At 39.4% G+C, this 12,325-nt stretch overlaps 1 protein-coding gene across 32 annotated transcripts in view; it reads right to left on the bottom strand.

Moving 5' to 3' along the window:
• Nrxn3 (neurexin 3) overlaps positions 1-12,325 on the bottom strand; it is a 1,618,001-nt gene that overhangs the window by 814,703 nt on the left and 790,973 nt on the right. For all 32 annotated transcript variants that reach the window (XR_015621666.1, XR_015621667.1, XR_015621670.1 and 29 more), the window contains 4 exon segments: positions 10,062-10,181; positions 2,565-2,946; positions 1,177-1,367; positions 200-373 (listed from right to left, as the gene is read on the bottom strand). Coding sequence is in view for 24 of the 32 variants with exons in the window: in XM_087552049.1 (XP_087408175.1) it covers positions 200-373; positions 1,177-1,367; positions 2,565-2,946; positions 10,062-10,181 (867 nt within the window). In the remaining 8 variants the exon portion in view is untranslated.

Genomic DNA, 12,325 nt, shown 5'->3' with positions numbered 1-12,325 from the left:
GCCAGCATGCCTTCTTAAAGCCCATGGCACATGTCCGGCATACTCAACCAGTGACAAGAGGACACCAATGAGGATGCGCTGTTGGATGGTGAATGAGATTAACAGAGGATGGTTAAACTGAGGAGAGAGGCACTGGCAGAGCAGCAAGGGAGCTCAGTGCTGTGACAAGGCTGAACTTTAGAAGGAAGAGGAATTCTACCTTCACAGCCTCGATCAATCTGTCCACTCCTGTGGAGAGCATCGTTGATGAGATCAGGCAGGCGCCCATTCAAGTCCACAGAGGCCAGGCAACCCTGAAATCCATCCCGAGAGGCCACGAGCTTTGGAAGGTTGCTATACATGCCCTGGGCTAAGCCAGCCATATAGAGGTCACCTAGAAAGAAAGGAGCAAGATAAAGGAGCCTGAGTAGAGAAGGAATGTGGCAGCCATGTTCGCTAATGCTTAAACACCTTAGACTATTTCCTAAATGATGATAATACAACAATGGGGGCAGAGGGGTGGGTCAGCTAACGTAAGAATAACTACCAGAGTTTTTAAATTATTAAAGTTAAAAAACTAAATATTTCTTACAGGTCATTCATTCTGTATCTAACATCTCACAAGGTTTGAATCACCATATGAACTGTACAAAGTAGGTTCTATCTAATTAAATGAAGATTAACAACAATTTCAACAATACAACCATTTATTGCATAGTTTTTATGTGTTTGTTAGAAATAATATGCCGAGTGTCTTACAGACATCCCATCAAACATCTAACAATGCATGAGAGTAACCACTACTACGTCCTTTTGGTTTATGCATTATTACACAGTAATGAATATGGCTGCAATGGCACCCAGGCAGAAAGGACTGAGCTGAATCTTTTCCCTCTCTAGTAAGGATCTGCACACATTTTTAAATCTTATCACTTATCACTTATCACTTATCACTTATCACTTCATCTTCTGGACCCCCAAAGACATTCCTAATATCAACAGAGATCAGGAAGCATTTTTGAGGTGTGGTCTGTATAGAAACTGGATAAATGGCTTTGTTGTATAATTCAATAGTTTTCAAATGGAACATGTGTGGTACAAAAGTATGGCTGGAATTTCTAACCTGGAGATTCCCAGTGGAAGCAACCTATTTGTTGAGAGAAGGGTTCTAAAATACAAATTCAATATAAGGATTACCTTTCAAATCCAGATTCTTGGCACCATTGATGACCTGAGTGACTACCTTGGTGTCCACTTTCAGGCTGTGGGTATTACTGTTGTCCCGAGTGATGACAACGTTGTGCCACTGGTTGTCATTCAGAGGACGGTCACTGTTGCCTTTGATCACATTGGGACCATTGCCAAGATCAAACACATAGTGTATGTACCTACAAGAGACACAAAAGCATACACTCACTTCAGGGTCCATAAAGTAGTTCAGTGGTAATCGAATATATATCAAAAGCAAGGGGCTTTAAATTTCCCAATCTAGCCTGACATAACATACCAATTAAATACACTTATAGTTACCAATAATTATCAGATTATTCATTATTTCATTTCCATATTCGGTGACTCGTAGAGTCTTCTTTAATTTTTTTTTTAAAGTCAAGGCCTTACAATATAGTACAAGTTGGACTAGAACTCATAATCTTCCCTCCACAGACTCTCTAGTGCTGGAATTCTGGGCATGGATTCACACCCAGCCCCAAGTCTACTTTTCTAATGCTCCACAGTAATATCTAGATCTAAGAAATGGTACAGTTAGGAGCCTACAAAATACTAGAGGACAGTAATAGAATTTAATGTTATATCAATCGGGAATTGTTTGTTTTATTTGTTTGAAATAGTCTTATGTAGCCCAGGTTGACCTTGAGTTTGCTTTCCTGAAGAGACTGGCCTTCAACTACTGACCCTCTTATCTCTACCATACCAGTGCTAGATATACTGGACTATGCCATCACACCCAGTGTATGCAGTGCTGGGATCGAACCCAGGACCTTGTGTACCAGACAAGCAAACCAGCCAGAACATCCTTAGTTCTGGCTACTTTCCAATATGCAGTAGCATAATTGAGTGTCCAAAAAGAGGTTTAAAAAACTATAATGTTGGCCTCTGCAACTTCCTGAAATTCAGGAAACTCTATTTTATAATTTGGGTCATAGGGGACTATGTCCATGCTGTCCTCTCAAAATAATAATTGTAGTGCTAATAGTAGTGCTGAAAAATAACTAGCTTTAATTTCTTACTATGCATCTGCTAACTATAATTGGTAATACCCAAAATATGGGTGTAACGCACACCATTACTATGGTTTATATAAATGAGCTTACCCAACAATAATTTCAAAGGACTGCATTTCTCAGTTAAAAGCTTTATAAAATCAACCTAGTAGAATTTCATTAAGTAATCTTAGGAGTCCATGTCCTTTCTAGCCTTAGTCGTTTCGTGCACCTTTGTTAGCAAGAAGGGTGCTAGCAGGGGGAGGGGTCATCGAGTAAAGTGGACAGTTTCTTCACAGCCATATTTTAGAAAATGTTTCAGTAAAGAGAGCCAGTGTGTACTATGTGGTTTCTCCTACTTACCCCTTGACCAATTCAACTGCAATAAAATCATTGCCATCACCACTGTTGAAGAGAATGAAGCCATCAGCTGAAGTGGTCTTGAACTGGAAAAAGAGATGCATGGAAGTGTAAGCCTGGAGGGTGGCAAGGGTCAGGTAGCTGCTCTTGGTCTTAAAAGTGACAGGGTCAGCGATGATGTTTCTCAGTCCAAAACGAGCCTTCAGTTCGCAGTAGTCGATGTCACCATTTTTGCACAAATCGATGTACAGCAAGCCATTGAACATGAGGCTCTGTAGATGGCCGATGAAACTGGAGGGGACCACGGAGATGTAACGCTTCTCCGTCATGATACCAGTCTCAATATTGTGGAACTCCAGGCGGGTGTGGTCGCCCACCATCGTACCTGTAAAATCAGAAATGAGGCATGAAAGGGAAAAGTTACTCTGTTATCTCACAGCTACTCTGTCTTATAGGAGGAAGATGTTTCCAAGTTCCAGAGTTCTCTTCTGCTCTTTCACAGCACACACCTGATCTGATCTCAGTCAGCAAGTGAGATCCTACCTCAACCCAAGTTACCTGCCTGACTCATGATCCTAGGCAGCTGGTGACAATGACACTTCACAGAAAATGTGTACTTGTTGACAGTACAAGCTGAAGGACCATACCATTCACTTTATTCATCCAAGAAACACTTTTGGATGCAGAGACAGATGATCTCTTTGAATCTGAGGCCAGCCTTATCTATAGAATGAATTTCAGGACAGTCAGGGCCTCCTAAGGAAATGCTAAACAAAACAAGGAAGAAAGGGAGGGGGAGGGAGGGAGGGAGAGAGACAGAGAGAGACAGAGACAGAGACAGAGAGACAGAGAGAGACAGAGACAGAGAGAGGAGTTGGGAAGGGAAGAAGGGAGGGAGGAAGGAAGGAGAAACAAACTGAACACAAATCATAAGAAATTACTTTCCTCTGACTTTTATAAAGATAAAATTGGTGCGTGTTAGGCATTCCTTACCAAGAATTGCTTGCTGCCATATCTCATTGCTTGCTACTTGTGAAAATTTTGATTATTTTGTTTGTTAAACATCTATTTATTTTACCTGTCAACACGTGGTCATGATTTCCTAGAAATAATAGTTACTTTAACTGTTAGAAGGTACACTTTATACTTGAATCCTGTGAACTGATTGAGTGGACCATAATCAGTTTGCACTACAGAATTGATTTCTATTCACAATAAGCAGAGAGTTTGATCTAAGAGTAAAGCTGTGGCCCTTGAAGATTGGTCTGCATCTGAATACCTGAACAGCTGAACCTCATACTCACAGTTGGCCATCCCAAGGTGAGACCTGGGAATTGGCATCTCTAACAAGTTCCAGTCAATTTTAGGGAAGATTAAATATGTATCATTTAATCTTATTGTTTAATTATTACTTAAAATTGGTAAATATGTACATATATAAAGTTGTGTGTGTGTTCAATAATAACATTTAATGAAAAAAATGGCTTAATTTAGTTGGACCAAAGCAGCTTGGGAATCGTCCAGTCTACTACACTCATTCATGGCTTTGGTGCTTAACCCATAGTGGGTCTTGTGGCATTGACCAGCCTAACTTTAAACTGGGCTTACATGATCAATTATGTCAAATTCCAAGGATCCATCAAGTTAAGCTATTGTTTTATTATCAGATTTCACACTAATAAATGGCATGTTCTGTCTATACATCTTATTTTTCCTTCTCTCTCTATTGGTCTAGAATTTGAGTGTCAAAGAGGAAGAGTGAGTAGGTTATCTTCTTCGATAACTTAACTTGAATCCAAGAGATTCAACCACATCTGAAAGACGTATTCATCTCTCTGTATTTTAAAGACAGATTCTGCTTCTTCGGAAGCAATCTCGGAAGCGATTCAAAGAGCTGGACATGAGCTAAGAAATCGGGCTTACATTTTATGAGCTTCTTGGTAGTGTTTTGACCACCAGTGTCGTTATTCTTTTAATATAATCAAAAATAAAATAATGATGTCCGTTAAACACATAAATTGTAGTTAGAGCAAAAATCAAAACGTAAAATAAATTTGTTAACAACTGAAAAGCTAGAAAAAGGAATAAGGACATGACATTACTTAATAGTGACAATCGTACTGGGTTATAAAATGCACACAGCCTAAAATTCACGTGCTTTAAGACAGTGGCGCGATTGGTTTAAGCACTCAACTGTAGTTTAGCTCCATCTCTTCATTGCAGGTGCGGGGACCCACTTAGAAAGTGATGGGAAAAGGGACCACAGCCAACTTGCATGAATCAGAACTGCAGGGTGGGGACGTTACTCCTTCCCCTAATTCACATCCCTACCTACACGAAAACTTTAGAGCCAAGTCCTAAAAAGTCAATGGCAATCCCGTGTGATCTGAGGAGTTCCAAAAGAGTCAGAGAGATGGTTTTCAGTTCAGCTGAGAATTTCTGCTGTGTGTTAGATAAACCCATCTTCAGGATTGAGTACTGAGAAAATTCAGCCGACCAGGATAACCAGTTTTATAAAGCAGAGTAAAACTGCACGGGGCATTTGCAAAGATAAAAGAGAGACAGAGCAAGAAGTTGGTTAAACAGGGCAACAAAAAAAAAATGAACATGGGAATTTAAGAGCTCAGCCCAGAATGAATCTAAGATAACTTAGAGGGATGCTCTCTCACAAGTCTAGGGCAGGAGGGGATTCAACAATGCAGGCCTGAATTAGAAGGTAACTGGTTCAGTTGTTCATTAACAGAGCTCACCTGTAACACGGACTAAAATCAAACCAACTACCTCCCCTGAAAATCCTATAGTCCCTCATCTGATAAAAGCATAAAACACCTCTGCTTGACATTTGAAACTTCGACCAAACTAGTCAACTATTACAAAACAAATCCATGCGTCATCTAACCCATATTAGTAACCGATAACTGTGTACGAGCTAATAGCCATTGATCTTTATGTTTAGACCAAATTTACTGATAAGTGGATGTATATATCAGAGCGGCTGCTCTCAAATCCAAGAGGAAAGAAAACTGACCAGGTACAAGGCAGTAAAGTGAAATGAGGATTACATATCTCCACGTGATACCCTGGGTGTGCACTACACTCCAACTATGACATGTGCCATTGCTCCTGTGAAGCTGTTAGTGGCATCATTACGTCACCATTGAGGAAAGGGTGCTTAGTGTTCAGAGGTGAAGAGAAGCAGTTTGGTGAAGTCCCAATAGGTGGTAAATTGTCCACCTGAATCCAGGCATGCTCAGCACACAGCCCACATCTTATGCGGATACTCTAATGTCTTTGAAGAAAATTTTGATTTATTCTTCATATCCTTGCTCAGAAAAAGCAGTAGATTAAACTGAGGTTGCCGCTGCCATGTAGAAAATGTAAGAGTCCACACTTCCTCTCCTCTGCTGGGTAGCTTGGTATCACACTATCACATGCAATTCTATCTAATTCGAGGTAATCGATTGGGCATGTTTCCTAAAACAACCCTGTTGTCTTGGCCCTTTGTAGCATGCGATCTTCCATAGTTCACTGGCAGGTGACAAGCCACCCACAGACTACAATTCAGAATGTTGATGGATGTGAATCTAAGAGAACTCTTGCCTGATCTGTAATTTCCCAAGAGGCCATAGCACATAGTAAACCTGTCACTGGGTTGTCTTGGGTGTGGTTCTTAATATTGTTTTATCTCCATTTTCCATTTGTGAATTGAGGCTTAAGTTGTCAGAATTAAAGGCATCAGCACATAAAACATTTTGAAAGTCTCTGGGACCTTAATTATTGGCTAATACAAATTATTCTGCAGTCCCTCTTTTCTTTTCTTTTCTTTTCTTTGACTGTTTTAGTCACTTCTCATTTACTTTGCAAGTGATGTCTTCTTACAAAAGGACCATTCTAGTGCCTTCTGGATGTCCAATGTCATACAGCAGAGGCTGAGTTCAGCAAGCATCAGTGGTGCAGTGGGGTGACATGTAGGTGGTGGGTTCATATTTGACATGTCAACTAGAAGGTCAGAATTTTTAGGACCAATTTTGTGTGATTCCTGGCCAACAGTCCAAGCTCAGCCAAATAACATTGCTAATGATAATAATTATGTTAGTAATAATAATATTGGGAAATGCTGGGAGAAAGCATTAGATTCCCTCTGACTTCCAAACACAGGAAAATATGAAGAAAAGGCTTATAAAGGCTCTGTTGGGGATTCTTCAGATTGTCACAATTCTCCAGCTTCTCTTGCTCTAAACACTTTTCCCTGGGTGCTCAGCACATTTTAAAGCATGTCATACGATAAAATATCATATGCTTTAAAAAATGAAGGAATTGATGTATATCTAATGATTGGTGAACAGCAATGTGCATTAGCTTATAAAAGGTGCCTAATGAATCTTGTAATGAAGAGGTTTATTTGACCAAACATTTCTTATGCTCAGTTTATCAACTTTTATTAACATATATAGTAAGTTTTTGTTGTGGTCTTTGACAAATTATAGAGGTTTTTAAAGTGTAGGTGGAAGAGGGAGGTCAATTGGGCAGAACAGTGAAGGGGGTGGTAAATTTTGATGCTAACGAGAAGTTCTGGGCCAAGTGTGTGGTTTTAGCACATTAGGTCCCCATTCTAAGGAATATAAACCAGGTAATGTATTCTTTTAATTAGTTTTTAATAATAGAAATCCAGCCCAATCAATCAATCAAGCCTTATTAACTGTCAAGTGAACTTCATACTTTCCCAAGAATATAATTATATGATAATAAATGAAAAACACCAAGTTGGAAACTAATTCTTTCTTGGCCTTTGGTAACACGTGAGCCTGGTCTGTTCTCTCTGTCATTTGTAAAGACTAGTTAGAAATTTGGCACACTGGAGGTTCTTAAACCCCAAGCAAGGGATTACTAAGTAAGCCAAAAACACACTATTTATAACTTGGGCTCTGCATATATTTTAGATTCACTGCCTCGATCTATGGATTCTCTAAATTAAAATTAAATTCCCAAACCTGTTTCCACTATTTTTAAAAAGAAAAAAATATCATCATCAACAACAAAAATACCTGACAAAGAGACTAACTCTCTTCCTCTCCCAAATCCCTTTCTTCTGCTGCTTTCCACCAGCACTGAGGTAGGAGGCATGGCAGAAAGTGAAAGGATTTATTAATTTCAAGTAAAATTATACTGGATGGCTTGGTCATTCCACGGTTTCACCCTGAGTTCTAATTGTTGGTGCTAACAGAAAGCACAGCACATAATTGCCTTCATTCCAAAGGTTCTATAAGAGAACAATGATCAAGGCAAGGGATTATTGTACCCTTAGTTCTGCAAATCTTTGTGTTCTTTCTGTTTTTCCAGGAAAATGAAAGGAACTCACTGCTGAGCGAGATCGGGGTGAGAGTGCCACCTAGTGGCCGGTATTCATAACATGCGGGAAATTGCATCGTTCTGGGATTTAACCAGCCAAATTCCGAAGGAATTTGTGATACCACCATAGCAGTTGCAGGCCCCCGGTTGACCTCACAGCTCATGAGGACAGCTTGAATAATTAATGTAGATTGAAAGTGACTTCTAAACAACATAATCTTTTTTTTTTGTTTTCCATCTCATTTTCTACATTCATTTTATACCATTAAGTTACCCTGAAGGTCTGTAGGTCAGAAGCTATTTCCAAAGACTGATTTGGGTCTTTGTGGAATTGAAGTGCATGGAATAATTGCAATGGCTCTGTGAGCTTTCTTTTCTAGGAAGGAAGAGACAAAGCACCACGGTAGACATCCTTAGATGTATTCCCTACCTCACCCTAACCCACTTCATTATATTTTGCCTGCACTGGAAGAGAAATCATTTTCTTGTGATGGATTGGAAAGTGCAGCAAACTGCTTCCTTCATTGGAATCACACAGATGTGGATTTGAAGCTTAATTACACAGCTCTAACTTCCCATTCCTCTTCAGTAAAATGACAATAGGAACATTTATTTTGAAAGAATATTGAATTATTGAAGATTAAATGAATTGATACTTGTAAAACAGCTATGGCAGCATCTAATGCTGAATGGGTATATGCTGTATGCTTTTCCTCTGTGTGGATTGATCTCTCTCTGTCTCTCCATCCCTGTATCTCTGTCTCTCTGTCTGTCTCTCTGTCTCTCTCTGTCTCTACACACACACACACACACACACACACACACACACACACACACCACTAAAATTATACTTAAATTCCAGAAGTAATGAAGATCACACTCATGAATTAAAATTGAATTTTAGGACTCACTATCACAGAACATTTATGATGGAAAGGGCCTTAAAAATAACAGAGGTTCGAGTTGAAAGATGGGGAAATGAAGAAAATGAGATTTTGTATATCTATCCCAGAGGCATAAAACCATTTACTGGCACTGATTGTATTAAACCCTAGGCTTCTGCCTGTCCAACTGTCTTGCTCTTCTCAGAAGGCACTGAGGGTGACAGCTGTGGCTGCAGACTGTATTAGACAAGGGTCAGGAATAGCAAGTGGCTTCCCAAACATCCTGCAGGGAGTTAATGTCAAGGCTAGATCAGAGGCCAGCTCAGATGCCTGCAGAGATCCATGTAATTGCCCTGTGCTGCCTCGAGTTTATTTCCCTACACGGATGTGAATTCAGCATATTGAGTGCTTGGATGCTAGGCCGAAGACTCGGGATCATCCCCTGACTAATTACAAATATCCATCAAGTTCTGAGAGGGAGGCTACCTTTTCTTGCCTGTCTTAATTTTTCAACCACAGTTGTTTGTTTTTTCATCTGATTGACAGTTATAATCCCACCCACCTCTTCCAGAATCTCAAGACATACTCCTAACATTTTCGAATACTATTTTCTAACCTCCTCAATTGATTTATTAATAGGAAATGGGTCATTTTGTGTGCCTTTTATCTTCCACTGTTTGAGCACATTGCTGACATATAGTGTGCCGGCAGGAAGTACTTGCACTTTGTGTGGGACTCAGAGAGCCTCTTTACACAATATGGATTTATTCATTTACACATTGCCTTCCTAAATACAGTGGGGACTTAGTGACTAAAAATTAAATAAATGAACAGCTCATTAAGCCAAACGTGTCCAGCACTTCCTACACCATACTCTTTTAATATTTATTATATTCCCCATGACATTCTAATATTTGGGCTCTCTGTTTTCTTATACTAAAGAGAGATTCATTTGCTGGTGGAGAAAATAGACACTTGGATGGTGACTGATCAGGGATATTTAATTATTAATTATAGCGGGATCTGTACAGCTCTCTGGGCACAGGTTCGACCAAAGAATGATATTACAATAGGTCTCTAGCTTTATACTACAAATCGAAGAAGGACAATTGTAAAAATCCGAGGAAGGACTAATGCTTAGCCTTGCCTGTTCTTGTCCACAGAGAGCAGTCGGTATGACATCTATTAAACAAAACAAGAAGTTTCCGAAGTGGAATGTCAGAGGGACCAGTCAAGCAGAGTCAAAGCCCATCATAGTTGCACTTACCCTCAGCCACATCATCGTCCACTGTTAGTTTAAGGCTTTTTCCTCTTCGCACTACCCGGACGGTATGCCACTCATTGTCATTGAGCTTCTGCCCTGCGTACAGGGTCTCAGGTCCTTTGCCTAAGAATGGCAGTAAGTGTCAAACGTTAGAACCAGTTCTCAATGTGCCGCTCACAGTATTGACTTTATCAAAGCCACACTGGTGTACATGACCCAGGATGGCCAAAGATCTGACTTCCACTGATCCTACACAACCTAGAACCCTCTACATTGATCACCGAGAGCAGGTATCTCAATTGAAACATGAAGGACGTTCATCTATAATGAAGGAAATAAGTATCCCTTTTTATTCATAGTTACAATGTCTTAAATGCTAAAAATAATAAGACAAGCAACAATAGATAATCAGCTGGCAATTTTTGCCAAGTCTTAGCTATCAGAAATTCATCAGAATTTTATTTTTATCCATCTCCTGCTTCTTTAAGCATAGTACACTAGTGTGCTTTCTACGAAATATTTACCAAGTGGGTGAGAAACAACTCTTCAAGGTCTGTTTCCTTAACCTAGCTTTTCCGCTATGCTGCAGTCCCACCAGAATGTAGCAAACACAGCAATCATAAAAGTAAGCAACACAATTGAAATTCTGTCCAGGTTTAAACATTGAAATAATTCTCCTAGGGTAACCTGGGGGCCCCAGGCTTTTCTCATTGTTCATCATCCTCCAAAAAGATAGATAGATGATAGATAGATAGATAGATAGATAGATATAGATAGATATAGATAGATAGATAGATAGATAGATATAGATAGATAGATGGATAGTTCAGAAAAATAAAGAATAAAACTCAAATGAGTCAAAGAATGAAATAACATAATTTTTAAAATGAAGATGTACAGTTCAAAACAGGTTTACATATAAAGTACCGCTAGGTAAAGGAATAAACTAAGTTGTCTTGAGAGACCCATATTGACACAGTCAAGATGAAGTTCAAGGGCCTGGGACTGTGATGTTTAATACCAAAAGACTGCAAGACGGGGGGTGGGGGGGAGACACAGGGTATTAAAATGCACCCTGTTAGAAAGAGACATTAACTTCAGAATGTGTGCCATCATTGATGCAAGCTAAAAGTCTGAGGACAAAGAAGACCCCAGAGACGCTGTGGACTTAGATTAAGCTTCCCCCTGTGAGGCAGAGGGCTCAGTTCATGCAGGTGACTAAGCATTTCTGAACGAATCAGCCAATACGAGGACAGCTTCGTGTTAAAAATTGACTTGGAATCCATTAAACTATGTAAGAGAGAAAGCTACGCTATACTATGTAGGAAAGAAAACAGTAACATCTAAGCAATGCTAAGTTTTACTTTTAAATATTGACTAATTAGTATTCTTCATACTGGGTCTAAGAGTTGCAGAAGTAGCTAAAGATTGGCAGATTTTTCTCCCCTTGAAAAAGGCTTTACAGTTCAGTATTTTACTTTAATTGTATCACAAACAGATTTTCTTTTTGGTGTGAATCCACCATCAAACATGCAATTCAAATGAATAAGAATCTTGATCATTCACTAACAAAATTGGAATTCAGGGAGTCTCAAATCAGGTACCAATGGCCTGGAATAGTCCATTGAATCTTAGAAGAAGAATTTGCTAATAAACAACTGTTATTTAATCCCATATTTGCCTCTCAATAGTATCTTGAACTCATACACTAAAATGAAACTTGTCCCTACATTTCAACTCACTAGAGAGACCCACTCATTATCTCCTTCAACTCAAGCCTCGGATGGATACAGAACTGCTTTTCAAACCCTCATGAGAGGGCTTTGGGAGAAAATGGACCACATCATGTGGGTGCTTTTTATACCAAGAACAGATGTTCTTGGAACAAACGAATCTGCTTTTGTGCTTTATGTTTTTATCCTCTTTATTCTACATGCAAATGCTCCGATAAGAAAGAACAAAGCAAAGATGGATATAGAGAATATCGGCTATGGAGGCAGAACCGTTTCAGATGTGGGCTATTCAAAAGCTCTCCTAGAAGGTAGCATCTGTGCTTTAGGCAATTTTTTTCACATCACTTAATTTTTATGACTGGGTACAAGATAAGAGAGAGAATGACAACACAAATGCAATCAGTTTGGGACACCACTACACACGTTACCATGTTAGCCACAGAAATGTAAATCAAATTTTGGTTTTGTCCAAAGTGTTGTCAATGAAGCTAGCTAGCATCTTACAGATATAGCATTTAAGGCCAGATTCAAATA

Source organism: Rattus norvegicus, chromosome 6 (genome assembly GCF_021556685.1).
Source record: "Rattus norvegicus strain SHRSP/BbbUtx chromosome 6, alternate assembly SHRSP_T2T, whole genome shotgun sequence".
In the NCBI taxonomy this organism is placed as follows: domain Eukaryota; kingdom Metazoa; phylum Chordata; class Mammalia; order Rodentia; family Muridae; genus Rattus; species Rattus norvegicus.
Note: the sequence above shows the minus strand (reverse complement) of the source record. Positions and strands in the feature narration are given on the sequence as shown.